This window comes from Galeopterus variegatus, unplaced genomic scaffold, assembly GCF_000696425.1.
Source record: "Galeopterus variegatus unplaced genomic scaffold, G_variegatus-3.0.2 Scaffold1207, whole genome shotgun sequence".
NCBI classification, from domain to species: domain Eukaryota; kingdom Metazoa; phylum Chordata; class Mammalia; order Dermoptera; family Cynocephalidae; genus Galeopterus; species Galeopterus variegatus.
In genome coordinates this window covers 297,527-315,486 of record NW_007727318.1, presented here as the reverse complement: position 1 = coordinate 315,486, position 17,960 = coordinate 297,527, and the positions used below count along the sequence as shown (strand labels likewise).

Here is a 17,960-nt window from a genome sequence, read left to right as displayed (position 1 = left end):
TCTAGGTACAGGTGGGAAATGAGACAGAAATAGTACTTTATTGGGTTTAACTAGGAAAAGGCCAGTAAGAATTAGTGGCTGATATGGATTAATAAATTTGTTTTTGAAAATATAATTGAGAGAATTTCAAAATAGAAAATTTGTGATTCGGATCCCCATACTGGCCAGCCAGGGGAAAAAAAAGTTTTTGAGCATGTACCCCCAGTTTATATTCATTTATTTAGAATTATTTACATATATTACTCTGTTATTATGTTACATACATGATAAAACATTAAAAATAGGAATGAAAAGGATTAAATATAAATATGAAGGGATGTAATTATTTTCAGTTTCCCAGTGGATCATCTTTACTCTCAGTGGTTGCTCTCTTGGGAGACCACTGCTTAGGGGGAATCCTTAGCCCTATTACAACACCCTCCCCACTGTCCAGTGGCTCATTCTAGGGGCAAAGAAAACAAAAGCATCTGAGGGTTTATCTACCTCTGATTCATTCCCTGCCAAACCCCATTGCTCCGATAAGAAAACATTCACAGCTGTGGTTTTCAGACAGGTTTTCCTCTTAAGCCCTGCTTTTGCTGCTGTGAAATTGCTTTTTCTTCACTGCATCATTTGACTGTTTAGCCCATTTTGTGGGAACTGGTGGCCCTCTCTTCTGCTCCCCTTTATAGCCTTGTTACTCATCTTGCTCAATTTTGTGCCAAGTTGAAGTGCAAATGTGGAAGTGAAAACTTGGCATTTTGTCTGTAGACCTGGCCCCTTGGGGTTCTGTGCCAAGGAGGAACTTTCTCTTGCTTACTGCTTCTTTCCACAGTAGTCTTCCTCAGAGTCCTCTTGTGCAGTGTAAATTGACCTCTGGAGGAGGGCATGGGATCTGGTGCACAGATGAGGATGGGGTGCCACTCAGCAGTCACCTAGAGATCTCCATGCTGGAGTATGGAGGCCTAGAGGCTTGAGAAGTGCAGTGGGTCCAGGCAGCCCAGAAAGATGTAAACAGGCAAAGGAGGACGCTCCCAGGTGCAAGGACCTAGAATCCAGCAGCTGGAAATCTCACCCTCTTTCAGCTTCCACCTCAGCTGGAGACTTAGATCATCTTTTTGTCTGTCTCCTATCCTCTCTGGTGACCAAGATGCTTAGTTTCGTGACTGCATCAGCCCACAAACCGAAGTCCCACTATTTCCAGGAAATGCAGCCCATGGTCTTGCCTCACTGATCGTGCCTAGACTGACCCCGGAAGCTGAGTTAGTCTCTACCTGGACAAAGGCTTGTATCTGTTCTCTTATCTCTACTACACTGGACAGTGAGGCTTTCCAGCCAGTCAGTATATTCTGTCTCCACAGTCTACGAACACGGTATATTTTAAACAATGGGATGAATTCCACGACTAGGAGACAGTGTGGAGGTGTAGAAAGAGTATAGGCTTTGGAGACAGACACAACTATGTGATCATTGAGTATTTAATATGTGCCAGACACTGTGCTAAATGCTTTACAAGGATTAGCTCATTTGATCCTTAAAACAGACGTGAGGTAAATAAACATTAGTTTCATTTTACATGTCAAGAAACTGAGGCTTAGTTTAAAATAACCTGCTCAGGGGTCGGCCCGGTGGCGCACTGGATAGTGCGCCGCTTGGGAAGCGCGGCGGCGCTCCCGTCTGAGGGTTCGGATCCCACATACAGACCGGCTCCCGCTCACTGGCTGAGCGAGGCGCGGGAGCAACACCGAGGCTTGCGATCCCGTTGCCGGTCCCGGTCCGGTACGGGGGCAACACTGAGGGTTGCGATCCGGTGCCGGACATGGAAAAAAGACAAAAAAAAAAAATAAAATAAAATAAAATAAAATAAAATAAAATAAAATAACCTGCTCAGAATCACAGCTGCTAGGTGGTGAGCTGGGATCCTAACCCAGGCTCATACTTTCCGAGGCCTCACCCTTAACCGCTGCATAAGTCTGCCTCCTGAGGCACTTGATCACTCAGTCTGTTTCCTAATTTGTAAAACCAGGCCATTGTCTACCTCAGAGAGTTGAGGCTTTGGATATAGTTTGTAAACGGTCTGGCACAAGGCAAAACTTAATATGTTATTGTTTGTACAAAAACTCAGATGTCAGTTTTATTCTATGGTTTTAGAATGAAATAATCTTGGATAGTCACAACTTTGACAGTATTTTAGCACTACCTGGTTGTATTCGTCCGTTTTGTGTTGCTATAACAAATACCTGAGACTGGGTAATTTATAAAGAACAGAGGTTTATTTGGCTTACGATTCCAGGACAGCTGCATCTGGCACAAGCCTCAGGCTGCTTCTACTCACAGTGGAAAGTGGCAGGCAGCTGGTGGGTATGAGTAGATCACATGGTTAGAGGAAGCAAGGGAGAGAGGAGGTGCCAGGATCTTTTAAACAACAAGCTCTTGTGGGAACTAATCGAGCGAGAACTCACTCATTAATCCTCCCTCCCACAGGGAGAGCATTAATCCATTCATGAGGGATCTGCCCCCATGACTCAGTTTCCAACACTGCCACAATGGGGATCAAATTTCCACATGAGTTTTGGAGGAGACAACACAACCAAACTCCAGAACAGATCAAACCTGCCAGTTTTTCTTCCACAGCCTCAGTTCTCTATAAGGTTCTTTTAAAATTGGCTCCCATAGTTTTACCACAAGTTTTTGCAGTTTGTATTAGTCTCCTTCTGTTGCTTATGACAAAATACTTGGAACTGAGTAATTTATGAACAAAATGAAATTTATTGCTTACAGTTTCAGAGGCTGGGAAGTCCAAAGTCCAGAAAACACATTTGGTGAAGGCCTTGGTGGTGGAAACAGTGACCCAGGGGTCTCACATGGCAGAAAATGTAGGAGCAGAAGAGAGAGAGCGCATGTGCTCTCCTTTTAAAGCCCTCAGAAACATTCCCACGACCACCAATCAACCATCAACTTAATCACCTCTTCAAGACCCCTCCTTTCAATTAATATAATAGGATTTCCCACCCTCAACCGTAACAGTGGGGATTAAGTTTTGGGGGGACATTCAACCTAAAGCAGGGGCAAAGGCCCTAAGATTCTGCTCATGAAGTGATGATCCCACATTCATTCATACAACCCCCATTTACCATATGCTATCTATTATGTCTGGTTGCTACAGAGATGAAGATGACACAGTCCTGGTCTCTCAGGGGCTTAGGTCAATGGGGGTTAGCAAATATTAAAAAGGGCTCTCAGTGCAATGTGAGCATGACAGTCCCCTTTACCAAGGGGCAGTCAGCCCTATGCTGTCATTACTAAGGTTGGTGGCCTCTTTGATTCCTCTGCACCGAACAGTAGAATAACTGGAAGGGATGCAGGATTGAGTAGAACCCAGCTGGCTCCTCTGGATACCAAAGCTCTGAGGCTGAAGGAGACATGTGTGAGGTACTAAGCCCAAACAAGCCAACCCTCAGTGGCAGGAACCAAGAACCCAAAGGAAGCTGCTGCAGGGACATTCCATTTCAAATCAGTCCCCACAAAGCCATTCCCTGTCTGCAGTTTGATTTCTGCAAGACCTTGTCCAAGGTCTCTTAGAGGTTGGTTCGTGTCACAGGTTCCCTGAGAAGCAGCAGTTAGGAAGTGTGGTTCCTCCAGCACTTAGATGGTTTTCCGAAAGTTTTCAGGTATTTCTTCATAATCATGTTCATCCTCATCTGCAAAAAGTCTGAATCAATGAGAATCTTTGGTGGTAGGCAACTTCCCCTCTTTAAGACACAGTGTCCTCACCTATACAGGGAAGGGGTTGTCCTGAACATTCTAAGGTCCTTCCTAGACCAGAAACTACAACTTGCTCTGTCTGAATGGTTTGCAACCATTTCACTGTCCTGTGTGCTGTGAGGAAGGTTGCATGTTGGGGATTGAATTCATTTTTTTTGCCAGCGTTCTGGTGCCCATGGGAGAGAGAAGGGGGGGACCTTTCCACCTGAGCCAACCCCACATAGGCCTGTCCATCAAACTGGGACCACAGAAGGATCTGCAGTGGACAGGGCCATCAGAGGTGAAGGAAGCAGCAGAGGAGTGGAGGTGCAGAAGGGAGACAGAAGGACAAGAGTGAACAGGGAGGGGCTGACAGGGACTCACCTGGATAACATGTTTTGGGCTTAGTGGGCCTGAGGCCCTTGTGGGCAGGAATCTTGCTGTATACACTTAAGTTGTCCTTGATGACATTTGGCAAGGTCTCCACCTTGGATTTGGGCAGCTGAGGGAGATGCGGCAGTTCTAAGACTTGAGAAGACTTTGAGTGGGAGAAAAAGAACAGAAATCAGCAAGATCCCAAGAAATGCACAGCAGAGTCCATGAAAGGTAATTTAGTTAAAATGTCACTTCCTCTGCTTCCCTCTCTACTTTTCAGGGTAGGGCTTCTCAGAAACCCAGGTGTTCTTGATAAAAGCACATGAAATACCCTTTGGCAAGGGAGAAAAGGGTCAGGATGGGAGATGAGGATATGGTTGGGGCCTGGAGACAAGGTTTCCCTGGGATTCTCCATGCAGGAGTACACTCAATGTCCATTAAATCTACTGCTGAAGGAAAGTCAAGGGATTGGATCCCAGTACCCACCAGCTACCAAAAGAAAATCTATTACTGAAGGGAAAATAAGCAAACTGGAGACAACTCAAGAAAGCAACCACAAAGCCTCATAACAGACTGCCAGAGCTGAGAGGGGCCCCAGAAGGACTTTTATTAAACTCTTACCACATACCAGGTGCTATATACATGTCTGCTCATTTAATCTTTGAGTGACTCTGAGTAGTTTCAATTCCCAATTTATGTATGGAGAGAGAGTGTGCCTCATCAAACCGCACACAGGAAATCTATAGCCAGGCCAAGGTTTGGACCCAGAACCATGTCTGTGGCCTCTAAGCTCTAAGTCTTTCCACCACACCATGCTTCAGAAGGCAAACGGTACAACTCCTCTGAAGAGCAGTGGAGAATACTGATGCCCGGAGAGGAAAAGTTACTGGTTCAAGGGCAACAGCAGTGACTGGGCCTAAAGTCGCTCTATCAGAGCCAGCACTCAGGCTGAGGTCTCTCAATTCTTTGTGCTGTGTTCTCTCCTGCATTGTCAAACCTGTATTTCAGATGTCCCAGTCTAGCCTCTGTCAGAAAATGACTGCCCTAGCTCACAGATATGAGCCCCTTCCAAACCCGAGACTGCTCAGGATTCATCGTTTGTTTTTTTTTTAACTTCCACTGCCATCCCATAACCTACTCATAGGGTACGAATATGAGTTTCTCAAGATTCCAAAACAATGTGCTTGTTACAGTTTACAAAGTACTTTTTTTTTTTTTTTTTGTCTTTTGTCTTTTGTCTTTTTCCATGTCCGGCAACGGATTGCAACCCTCAGTGTTGCCCCGTACCGGACCGGGGACCGGCAACGGGATTGCAACCCTCGGTGTTGCTCCCGCGCCTCGCTCAGCCAGTGAGCGGGAACCGGTCTGTACGTGGGATCCGAACCCTCGGGTGGGAGCGCCGCCGCGCTTCCCAAGCGGTGCACTATCCAGTGCGCCACCGGGCCGGCCCCACAAAGTACTTTTAATATAGCTCATCCCCTCCCGTTCTCAGCAGAGCACAGTTGTTAGGTGCTCAGGCTGCCCAGTCAGACCCGATTTTAAACCCCAGCCCCGCCACTTGCTAGCTGTGTGACCTCAGGTAAACCACTTTACCTCTCTGCGGCTCTTGTTTTCTCAACTGTAAAAAGATAATATCGGTGCCTACCTCAGGCGGGTGTTGAGAGAGCTAGGTGGGACAATGCTTACAATGCCACAGAGCAAGCACCCAGTAGGAAGCAGCTAACAAAACAGCACTTTCGGTGATATTATGTCAGGTTTACCGGTGAGAAAACGGATGCTCAGAGAAGGCGTGGCCTGTACCGGCTATAGAGTAAGTAAACTGAAACGTACGCTTAGTCTTTCTGGCTCCGTGCCTGGCTCTTTCCCCTCCACCTGCGATTCCATTTGGCTCAGTTCCACAGGTGCTCACCAGCCTTGGGGTGGGTGAGGCCTCTGCGCCCCAGAACTCTCTTTCTAGCCAGAGAAAGAGACTCAAGTATGACTGACTAAAAATTACGTGTCCTGAGCTACATACAATGTGCAGTGGGAGTACAGAAGAGGGAGCCGGACTGTCACTGCCAGGGGGGAAATGTGAGCCGAGCCAAGCCCGTGAGCCTAAAGGAGGAACACTGCTTGCAGAAGGCCCAGCATGTTAGGTGCTGAGCGGGAGTCCTGGCACACAGAGAGCTTTGGGGGCTTCTCTATGACTGTAGCATGGACTGCAGAGTGGGTGGTGGAAGGTGGGCCTGAGAAGGCGAGACTGGAATCAACTATAAAGGACCCCTGTGCCATGTTAAGGGATTCGCATTATGCTCCTGGCAGTGGGAAGCTATTGAAGGTTTTAGAAGATGGAGCCAAGGCCCATTGGTGACCTGGGAAGGATTTGGGAGGCCATTCTGACAGCTGTGAGGGAGGGATTGAAGAGGCTGCTGAAACAGTTTAGGTGAAAAGTGATGTCACTAGGGAGTGACAAGCAGGGGTAGCCGAGACAGGAAAAGCACAACGAACTTGGAATCAGAATGTTTCTGCTCACTTTTAGGCCTCCCACTTACTGACTTGGACCTTGGGCAAGTCTCAGGGTCTCTGAGTCATTTTCTCAATCATAAGATATGGATGATCACACCAACCTCAGGATCGTGAGGACTGAATAATAGGTGCAAAGTGTGTGGGCTGATGAACTGCAAGGTGTACACAGTTGTAAGGTGTACACATGACAGACAGTGCAGCTGTGGTAGGACCTGCAATGATCCCTGCAGGTGACCCCTCCCTGCCGCTTTGGTTATACTGGTACCTGGACACCTCCCTCCTTGCTCTGTCTCTTCTGCTCACTGAGGCCCTGACTTTTTGGGGGCCTTGGTGGGGGAGCTTGGATCTCACAGGCTGGTAACTTCCGAAGGCGATAGTAGAAGGCATCTGTCAGCTCCTCCACTGTAGCTACAGGGGGAGACCCGGCTGGGCAGCCTGGCTGCCCCTCGGCCTCCACAACAGTCAGGTCTAGCCACTGGGGAGGGATCTCAAAGCACATCCCAGGCTCAGAGTCCAGGCTAACCACCAAGAAGGGGTCTGTGATCTTCTCCTCCAGCCGCAGGCCCGGGAAGGAGGCCAGAGGGTCAGCGGGGTGGCTGGTGTCCTTGGCCACCACCTTGACCTCACAGGGCAGAGAGAACTGGGCAGTGAGATCCGCCAGGCTGTAGCGCCGGCCATCGTTCATCTCCTCCACAAAGCCGCCGGGGAAATAGAGGGGCAGCAGAATTTGTTCTTGGTCCTCTGCCTCCTCTTCACACTCGTCCTCCTCAGCCTGTTCCCTCGTCCGCTGACATATCAAAACATCTAGGTCCTTGCCTTGGGCCCCATAGGCCTGGCCAAACCCCAACGCCTCCAGCCGGTCGCCCACAGCCAGGGAGGCAAACTCAGGGTGCTCCTCCACCTCACCCTCACAGTCCTTTGTGACCACCACCCGGAGCGGCTGGCCTGGTTGGAGAGCACCCAGGAGGTCATAGGCCGTGGGGAACTCCCTCGGCCGCCGCCGCAGCTTGCCCTGGTAGGCCCTGGAGACCAGGAAGTGTCTGGGCATCTTCCGGCCTTTGCTCGAGGCCAGGACCCGCCAGGGTGCTGAGGCCAGGCCATGGATGCACAGCCTCTGGCCTTTCCGTAAGGAGCCCACCCACGGGCTGAGGAAGATGGGGGGCCCCTCCGGAACTTCCAGGATCTCCACGGGCAGGGGGAAGGGGCCTTCCTGGGCCAGGACATCACTCAGCAGTAGTGGTTTGATGAAGGAGACGTGCTGGGAGGAGGCGGTGACGTCCTCTACATCGACCTCCAGGGTGGAGGGGATCTTGACAATGGTCCTGCGCACTGTGGAGGAGGGAGGTCACCTCAGGGGCGCACCCCAGTGGTGGACCCCCCACCCTAGGCAAAGAGCATTGGTCTAGGCTTGCTGACCTCTTTCCTGTTTTCCTTCCTACCAGCATTTTCCTATTGTAATCAGATTCCTCACCCACACTTTTCCTTCAAGCTTTTTAAAAAAATCATTATTTTCAAACATTTATAAAATAGAATAGTTTTGTGCATTCCCATGTACCCAAACCCAGCTTCAGCATTTAACTGGTGGCCCATCTGCTCTCAACTGTACCCCTATCTACTCCCCATCCACTGGATTATTCTTAATTAGAATAATCCCATCATGCCATGTATGTCTATTTCAGTGTGTACCTCTAAAATAGAGGATAACTGAAAAATTTTAAAATAGAATAACCACAATGCCATTAATGCATCTAATTATTGGAAGTCCTTAATGTCAGTTCAACCACTTTTTAAATTGAAATTTAATTTTGCATGTAATTGTATCAGCTGCCTTTCCAAATCCTTTCTGTACCTAAATAGATAAAACCAAATCAAGAAAAATCCTGACTAAATGACCTCGGACAACTTATTTCTTCTCTGGGCATTGATTAGTATTCTGATATATAAACTCAAGACATGGCTCTGTAAGACTGTGAGTAAAACTAACCCATCCACTGTGTGTTTGATCCCCACCACTTGGAAGGCATGGCAGAGAAGGCTCCCTATTTTACAGATGAGAACACTGAGGCTTAGAGGTGGTGACTTCCCCTAGGTCACATTTTCAGGAACTTTGCTCTGTGCCAGATGAGCTGATAATTGGTGGAAGCTGAGAGATGGGCATGTGGGGCTTCATTCTACTGCTCTGGTTTTTCCTTCAAAATAATTTATGGATAACCTGAGCTGCCTCTTTATCGAGGGCAGCCTCCCAAGCCCCTCCCACCATTAAAACCTCTGGCTCCCCAGACTACAATCTCTTACTACCATTTTCCCCTAAAAGGGTCCAGAGCTTCCTGGTAAAGAGTAACTTCAGTTCCTGGGGAGGAAATGTTCAAGATGAGCCTCGAACATTTTATACCAGAAAGCAAGTACATCTATCCAAACCACCTAGGTATGTCAAAAGGATTCAGGAACCAACTTGAACAGTTTCCCACTGGCCAAAGCTGAGATAATTTGAGCATCAATGAGAATAATAATTTCAGGGGACTGAAACACACTGAAAACATTTCATATGTGAGTTCATAATGATAAACGAACAAAAAAACCCCACAAAATACCCCTCATTTGTCACCCCTGAAGGATGCTAGGGAGCCAACTCATTATTTTAAAAACTGGTAAACAAAATATAGGTTATTTCTCAGGATGTTCCTTAGTGCAGGCTGGAGGCAGCACGAAGAGCAGGGTTGGGGAAACAGGCAGAACCTGGCCAGGTCTGGCTGGTCAGAGGCCCAGCCTGAGTAGAGATAGAAGCATGAGTAACCTCTAGACGTACAGACAAAATATCCTGTATTATCTGTAACCAACGTGTACATGAGGGGAAGTTTCTCTTAACGTAGTGTCCCAGCTAACAAAGGAAGTATGAATGATTGGATTAAAATATCACTATTGCAATTCCTAATGGAGTGATGGATCTAGACAGTCATCATCAATAGCTGCTCCCACCACAGGAACTGGCCCATCCGTTGTGTGACTGGATGTACACCACATGGCAAGGCTGGCGTTGCTAGTTAGTCAGGACTGGTGGCAGACTCCAGAGCCAAGAGGAATTCTCTTCCCCACACCTCATACAGCAGCGAGAAATTGTATGCCTCTTGCATCTGATCAAGCCTCTAGATCTAAGTGCCAGTTTACAGATGTGCAGAAAAGAGTTAACACAGCAGGCCTGAGACTGCTCTCCCTGGGAAGGCCTGCAGGCCAGGTTGGCCCTGGGTTGGCATCTGGGAGCTCAAATTTCGGGAGGGTCCCGACCATTCCCTGAAAACAGGCTTGAACTGCCGGGGAGCTGTGCCTAAACTCTTCGTATGAACAATATAGTTTATGCTTAAACTTCTGCTTTCCTTCCAAGAGTCTGGAATTTTGGTCCATGCCTACATGACCAGGCCCCAATAAAACCCTAGGTACTGAGTCTCTGAAAAGCTTCCCTGTTAGATGGCATTTCACACACATTGTCACTTGTTGCTGAAGAAATTAAGTGTGTCCTGTGTGACTCTACTGGGAAAGGACTCTTGCAAGCTTGTGCCTGAATTTCTCCGGCCTTCTGCCCATGCACTTTTTCCCTTTGTAGACTTTGCTCGGTATCCTTTTGCTATATTAAATTATAGTCGTGAATACAACTATATGCTGAGTCCTGTGAGTCCTCCTAGTAAGTCATGGAACCTAGAGGTGGTCTTCATCCCCCAACACAACAGTAAATACAGAGGGCAGGGGACCGTGTTGCACACCACTGCAAGGATGCAGTCAGCAAAACCTGAAATGTCAGAAACCCTAGTCTCTTCAACACCTAAATTACAAGGAAAATAGAGAAGGAAGAGGAACCTACAGATTAAAAGAGACTTAAGAGACATAACAAAACAATCAATGGCAGGGTTGTGGACCTTATGTGGATCCTGATTTGAATAAACTGTAAAAAAACTTTATGAGACAATAGAGGAAATTCAAACACCAAGTGGAAACTACCACTGCTGAATTAAAGAGTTATTATTAATTTTTTTGGTATTTGGATCATGGTATTGTGGATCTATTTAAAAAGTCACTTTAAAAAGAGAGACAGTTGACTGGTTAGCTCAGTTGGTTAGAGTGCAGTCTTTTTTTTTTTTTTTTTGTCTTTTTGTCTTTTTCCGTGTCTGGCAACGGATCGCAACCCTCAGTGTTGCCCCCGCACCAGACCGGGGACCGGCAACGGGACCGCAACCCTCGGTGCTGCTCCCGCGCCTCGCTCAGCCAGTGAGCGGGAACCGGTCTGTATGTGGGATCCGAACCCTCGGGCGGGAGCGCTGCCGCGCTTCCCAAGCGGCGCACTTATCCAGTGCGCCACCGGGCCGGCTTGGAGTGCAGTCTTATAACACCAAGGTCACTGGTTCAGATCCCTGTACTTTACCAAAAAAATTATGTGACATCTGGGGCTTGCTTTGAAATAGGGTAGGGTGGGGAGAGTGGGGATAGGTAGAGAAGAAACAAGATGGGTCATGAGTTGGTCATTGTGATGCTGGGTCATGGTGGCTTGTCACACTATTCCCTGATTTTATGTACATTTGAATTTTCCCAAAATAAAAACGTTTTAAAATATATTTTTAAAAAGGGCAAAGAAGGGCCAGCCTGTGGCTCACTCGGGAGAGTGTGGTGCTGATAACACCAAGTTCCAAGGTTTGATCCCTGTAACGGCCAGCAGCCAAAACAAACAAATAAAAAAACAAAAAACAAAAACAAAAACAAGAAATAGCTTAGACAGTGTTCTTTGTGACTCAGATAGAGAACCTTTAGGAATGATCCTGTTCTCCCTAGAGTCAGGAAAAGTATACTTCTCCCAAGCAACTGGCTAGGTTTTTACTTTGTAATATCATGTCTCTTTGTGCTAGCAAGTTCAGAACCCAACTTTTATCCAATTCTAGAAAGCACATGGGACCTTGCTCTTTTAAAAAATTTTTTTGGTGGCTGACTGGTACAGAGATTGAAGCCTGGACCTTGGTGTTATTTTCAGCACCATGCTCTAACCGGCTGAGCTAACTGGCCAGCCCCTCACTCATGTTTATCCCATTTTCCTATCTCCTTTTACACCAAATTCCTTTTTTTTTTATTCTATTGGACATTTTATTATTTTTACTTAGAGTGTACATATTTATGGGTACACCAAATTTCCCACTTATTTGGCCATCTTTATTCTGCAACATTGTATATACTGTATAAGCCATCTGGAATTCCTGGGCTATCCACAGGGATGGGGTTGGGGGGAGGGAATGTCTTCCATCAGAGCAGCTCCCCTGGGTCCCCCTCTTTCCCTCCCACCCACCTGCCCAGGCAACTCACTGTGCATGATGGCTTGGATCTCATACTGGGGCCTCAGGATCAGCGAGCACCAGGGTAGGGTGGGGCAGGTGAAGGCAAGGCCCCTCAAGGCTGGGTCCTGCAGGGTCTGGAGCAGTGTTAGAGGGGTACTGGGCTCACATTTCCGGAAGGGCCCTTTCTGGGACAGGGGCAGGTACAGGATGACCTGCTGGTCCCCCATGTCCAGGATGCAGCGGGCACAGCGGATCCCGAGGTGCATTTCCACAGCCTCAAGAATGAGGGGCTGGTCCTCAGGTACCACCTTGGCCTCTGTAGTGATGCTGTGGGTCGACGAGAAGCAAATGGGTAGCTTCTTGGAGCTGTGAGCTGCAGCAGAGACCAGCTCCTCCAGGGTTCTATAGCTCTGGGGGCTGGTGAGGCGGCAGAAGTAGCCTGTGGGGTACAGCAAGGGCAGGAGAGTCACTGTGCGGCATCAGGGTGAGGCAGGCCTTTGCTGGGTCCAGGCCCTGGTCTGGCCCTACATATAATCCAGCCAGCATCCCCCGAGGACAGGTGTCCTGGGGGGTCCTTCATCTGGACATCTTGGCTGCAGGGCTGAGGATATGACAGTGCATGAATGGACAATGAGAGGCAGAGGTGGGACACAGAGGGACTGTCACCAGAGACACAGAGGACAGAACAGGGACACAATCGCCAACACACACACAAACAACTCGCACATGTTCCTGCCTTTTGACCCCTATCTGCCTCTGATTTTGCCGACTTACTATTTCCTCCAGATGCCTCACCACAGCTCCAATCCCACACATCCAAAACCTATTGTAGGCCGGCCAGTTAGCTCAGCTGCTTAGAGCTCAGTGTTGTAACACCAAGGTCAGGAGTTCGGATCCCCATACCAGCCAGCCACCACAAAAACCCCAAAAATCAAAACCTATTGCCCCCATCCCAGGGCAACCCCATTGTTCCTCTCTCCTAAACAAGAGCCCCAGGAGCTACTGGGCAATTTGACCTCTGGCCACACCGCAAACCCTACATCCTGTCTGCCAATACTGGCTGCCTGACTGCTCTCCCCCCAACTACCCACCCCAGCCCCATCCATTCTCTTCCTGCCACTAGACTGGTCTAAATACCCCACTTCCAGACATAACATCGCTCTGAGAGCAGGGTTTTCCTGCCCAAAACCTACAGCCTGAATCTAATCAAGAAAACATTGCACAAACCCAGACTGAGGGACATTCTACAAAAGTACTGGTCTGGACTCTTCAAAAATGTCAATGTTGAGACAAAGAAAGGCTGAGGAACTGTTTCATCCTGAAGGAGACTAAAGAAATAGGACAATTGAATATAATGTGTGAACTAGGATTGAGGGGAAAAACTGCTACAAAGAACATTATTAACCTTTGTTCAATTTGAATATAGACTGTGGATTAGACAATAGTATTGTATGAAAATTAAATTTCCTGAATTTGATCACTGAAGTATCGTCTCGTGGGTGAATGTCCTTGTTTTTAGGAGACATACACTATAGTATTTAGGGGTAATATTTAGATGCAAAGAGGTATCGTATCTGCAATTTGCTCTCAAATGGTTTAGAAAAAAATACGTATATATATCCACATATACACATACATACGTTCCTATGTATGTGTGTGTGTGTGGATATATATATAGAGAGAGAGTGCAAATATAACAAATGTTTAACAGTTGGTGAATCTGGATAAAGCATGTATGTACAGGAGTTCTAGCAAGTCTTCGGTACGGTAAACTTGAAATTATTTCAAAAGAAAAAGAAAAACGAAAACCTCAAAATACAAAAAAACCCCACATCACTTCCATATTAAAAACCCTCACTGGGGGCTGACTGGTTAGCTCAGTTGGTTAGAGCACAGTGTTATAACACCAAGGTCGAGGGTTCGGATCCCCGTATAAAATAGAACAAAAAAACCCTCACTGGCTTCTCAATGTCCTCAAAATATAGACCAAACTGTGTCAGTTTGCTACACAAACCTTTGGGTGGTTGGACTCCTGCTCACCTCCCCCATCAATTGCCCTTACCTGGAACCCACACCCTCACACATCCGTCCATCCATCTGTCTGGCAATCACAGTAAGAACTTGAGAGCGAGCCCTCAGAGTGGGACTGCTTTGTCCCAGGCCCCATTCTAATTACTTTATACATTCCAAGTCACTTAATCTTTGCATCAAGCCTAATTACCCCCATTACAGAGGAGGAAGCTGAGGCCCAGAGTGGTCTCTAGAACTTGCCCAAGGCCACAGCTAGCAGCTGGCAGAGCTGGGATTTGTAACTAAGCCACGGGCTTCAGGGTCCAGGCCCAGGGTCCACCACACTACCCACCTCCTGCAATAATTGAGCTCCTTGGGGCTTTTTCAGCACCAAATGTGCATATGCTACTCCCTCTAGCTGGGATCCTTCCTCTAGCTCAGCTGAGACCTCCTCCAGGAAGACTTTACACACCCCTAAGGCAGGTGACTCTAGCCCAGAGCTCTTTCTAAAACTTGTGCCTACTTCCACTGTTGTCTTCCTCTCACTGCCATCCCAGAAGCTCCCTGCTGGAGAGGGACATGCCTCACCTCATCCATCCTGAGCCACACACCCCCATCCCCCCACACAGGGATTGGCACACATGGTGTCAGCAGATGTTCAGTGAATGAATGTGTGGGCAAACAGAGACAAAGATCCAGAATAGAGGCAGATGTGATCAGAGAGACCAATAGGGAGAGGGCATGGCCATACCAGGCTCAGGGTATTGTCAGATCACTCTGAGGACATCCCCAGCTTCGAGGCTGGGTAGTGGTGGACAGGAGAGCCTCATATGCAAACCAGAGGGGTGGGAGTGGGTGCTGGGGTCGGCAAGCTCACAAGGCCTGCAGGTATGCCTGGAGGATGCCAGGGCATGTGGGGAAGCAGAGGTGCCCACCTTACCCTGGAAGTTGGGGGCGAGCTCCATGGTCTGGCCCGTCGTGGGGTCCTCGCAGATCACCTTCTGGAGGTGAACCTGGGTAACCTTGATCAGGTCCCCTGTGGAGAGGCAGCACTCACTCCCAGAGATCTCATAGATGGAGCCTGCAGAGACATGGACTCAGTTTCCACATCGAGTGAGGACCAAGTGCTGGGCAGCCTGTGCCCTATTCCCCAACAAGCTCTGCTCTGCCGCCCCTTTGCCCACGTTGTTCCTGCTGCCTGAAACGTCCTTCCCTCTCTTCCCCTATCCAATGCCCCCAGGCTCAGCTGTCCTCAGGCAGCATAAATCCATCTTTGCCTTCTCGTAGTGTTGGATACACCCCTCTGTGGTGCACCCCTCTGACCTTTTTCACATCCCCATGCCTCCTACACTGAACTTACAGGTAGGGCTGCCCTATCTCAGCATCACTGAAGCCAGCACAGGGCCTGGCCTCTGAGTATGTGTTAAATCCATGAATAAGTAAATAACCCAGTGAGTCCCAACTCCTTTATTGTACAGCCATGAAATCAGGCTCAGAGAGAGTCAGTGGCTCTCCCAAGGTCACCCAAAGCCAGGGTGGGTACCCAGCCCTACCAACACCTTGCTTTCTTCTTCAGACAAGTTGTTTTGTTTGTTTGTTTGTTTGTTTGTTTTTAAAAGATGACTGGTAATGGGATCTTAACCCTTGACTTGGTGTTGTCAGCACCACGCTCTCCCAAGTGAGCTAACCAGCCATCCCTATATAGGGATCCGAACCCGTGGCCTTGGTGTTATCAGCACTGCACTCTCCCAAGTGAGCCATGGGCCAGCCCCAGACAAGTTGTTTTTAAAGGAAGCACAGGAGAGAATGGAGGGACACTGACAGGATGAGGCTCAGTGGGCAAGGTTCTGGGCACCCACCTACACACTTAGCTGGTTTCCTGGTTTAAAGTACTGAAGCAGTGTCGAGAACATAGCAGGTACTCAATAAAGGTCTCTCACATTCACACAAGAGTGCACAGGCCCTCCATCCAACTGACAGAGGACAGGAAACGCAGATGGCAGGGCCTTGAGGCCACCTGACCCCAACCTCACCCCCCAGGGCACCCCCAGCAGGGCCCTTCTCATCAGCCCTGAGAAACCGATAAAAACCAGGAAAATGCCCATAGGCTCATAAAACACAATCCCGTCTACAATGTCAGGGTATGGACCTTCTGGACAGGGTGTAGACCTTCTGGACTAGTGAGCAGCTGCAGTGCTATTCATACTGGGCACTGAACTAAGGGCTGCATCATTGCATTTAAGACCCATGACTGCTCTTGAGAGGATGGGAAGTTTCTCTTTCCTAAACAATGAAACTGAACCTCGGAGAAGTTGTGTGGGTCACCCAGGATAATTAGGTAATAAGAGGCAGAAGTGGGAACGGAACCCAGGATGTTTGCCTCCAGTGCTGGTGCTCCTAACCACACGCCAACCACTTCTGAGTGTCCTACCCTGCCACCTGTCCCTATTGTTATGGCCATCTGCCTCCTCCACACTCACCCCCATCTGCACACTACACCCTGTCAGGTTCTCTGATCAACCTCACCCTAACTTCCGCCACTTCCCACCATCCGGGGTCAGGCAGAATGAGGAAACTAAAGTATTGTGACACTGGCAGGCAAGGGATGCTGGGAGGACAGAGGGGCTTGATCCTGGGCTGGGGGAAGAGCAAACAGATCACAGGCATGTACCTGTAGGAAGCCCCCAGACGTAGAGTCAGAGTTTGAACCCAGATCCATCAGATTCCCAGATGGACCCAGAAAGACTCACTCTGAGGTGTCTCAGCCTTGGCCGAGGACCCCACGTGGGACCTCAGAAACACTGTGCTGAAAGTTGCGGTGGCAGAGCAAGTTTTCCTCCAGCAAGAGAACAGGATGGGGCAGTGCACTCATGCATTTTGCTCTCTAAGGAAGGAAACTGCACACCGACACGACATCTCTCAGTTCTCTTTCCTCTACCTCTGCCTTCCCACTTGGTGGCCCAGGGTTCCTCCTCCCCACTCACTGCACTTCAACACCCCTTCCACTGCCTGTCAACCCCTCGCCTCTTGCTCTTTCAGGCAATGACTAACCAGTGACTGTGCCCCTGCTGTGTACCCATCCCTGTGAGTCAGGTGGGCTGTGGGCAGAGGCCAGATGAGCGGCCGTTAAAGTAGAAAAGAGCCCGGAAGGCTTCCCGGAGGAAGGACCATTTGATCTGAGAACTGAAGAGCCTGATCAGATCAAGTACTGCCCATCCTCAAGCAGAGGGCCAAGGTAGAATGGAGGGACTGAAGGAAAACAGTGTAGATGGGCATGGGGGTGGGGGGAGGAGTGGGAAGGCACCGAGATGGGAGGACTGACCTGGCACTTAAGAAATCAAGCAGACTGGCCGGTTACTCCGTTGGTTAGAACGCGGAGTTGTAACACCAAGTTCAAGGTTTCCGTACCGGACAGCCGCCCGAACAAACAAACAACAACAAATCAAACAACAGCAAGAATCACGAGCGCTCTGATGCTGCGCCCGCACACCCGGAGCTCCGCCAGTGAGCCCCGTGGTTCCACCGCGGCTCGGCTCGGTTTCAGCCGCCTTTCCTGCCTGAACTCGCGGATTTCTCACCACCGCCCTGCGGTGTCTGACATCCCCGCTCCACGGAAGCCAAAGCCGAGGCCCAGAGAGGTTGAGAGTGGTCCCCAATCACACAACCTGCGCAATGGCGCGTCAGGGTTCGAACCCGGGGACAGTTTCCCCAGGTTTCTTCTATTTTTTCATTTTTACCCCTGGTTCATCCCTGGGTTTCTAACGCCTTCGCATGGCCTCTGCCCGGGTCCCACAGCTGCGGAGTCTAGCCGCAGTGGGGCCGGGGATCGGAGGGGTCCCGGCCCCCACTCACCCTCGAAGTAAACCCCAGAGCAGACCCGCAGCACGCGCGGGAGGGAAGCGGGGTCCAGGGCGCGCACGAAATCCTCAAGCGGCACCGCCTCCATGGTCCCCGCAGCTTGCCGGGCGCAGACTGAGCGGCCCGCTGACAGCCAGTCTGCAGAGCCGCGCAGCCCCGCCCTGCCGCGCCCCGCCGCGC

At 49.3% G+C, this 17,960-nt stretch overlaps 1 protein-coding gene across 4 annotated transcripts; it reads right to left on the bottom strand.

Annotated features, from left to right (window-relative positions):
* Positions 1–2,998: 2,998 nt before the first annotated feature.
* On the bottom strand, positions 2,999–17,890 carry THEMIS2 (thymocyte selection associated family member 2). Of its 4 annotated transcripts, XM_008575565.1 has the most exons (7): positions 17,775–17,868; positions 14,863–15,003; positions 11,941–12,351; positions 7,778–7,932; positions 6,869–7,390; positions 4,108–4,261; positions 2,999–3,680 (listed from the first exon to the last, which is right to left on the bottom strand). In XM_008575565.1, exons 1-7 carry the CDS (start codon positions 17,866–17,868, stop codon positions 3,625–3,627), a joined length of 1,533 nt encoding a protein of 510 aa, XP_008573787.1. In that variant the 3' UTR covers positions 2,999–3,624. The 4 variants fall into 4 exon arrangements, with proteins under 4 accessions (XP_008573787.1, XP_008573786.1, XP_008573788.1 ...); XM_008575564.1 differs by having other exon boundaries at positions 6,869–7,932; XM_008575566.1 differs by lacking the exon at positions 7,778–7,932 and having other exon boundaries at positions 6,869–7,435; positions 12,032–12,351.
* Positions 17,891–17,960: the final 70 nt, after the last annotated feature.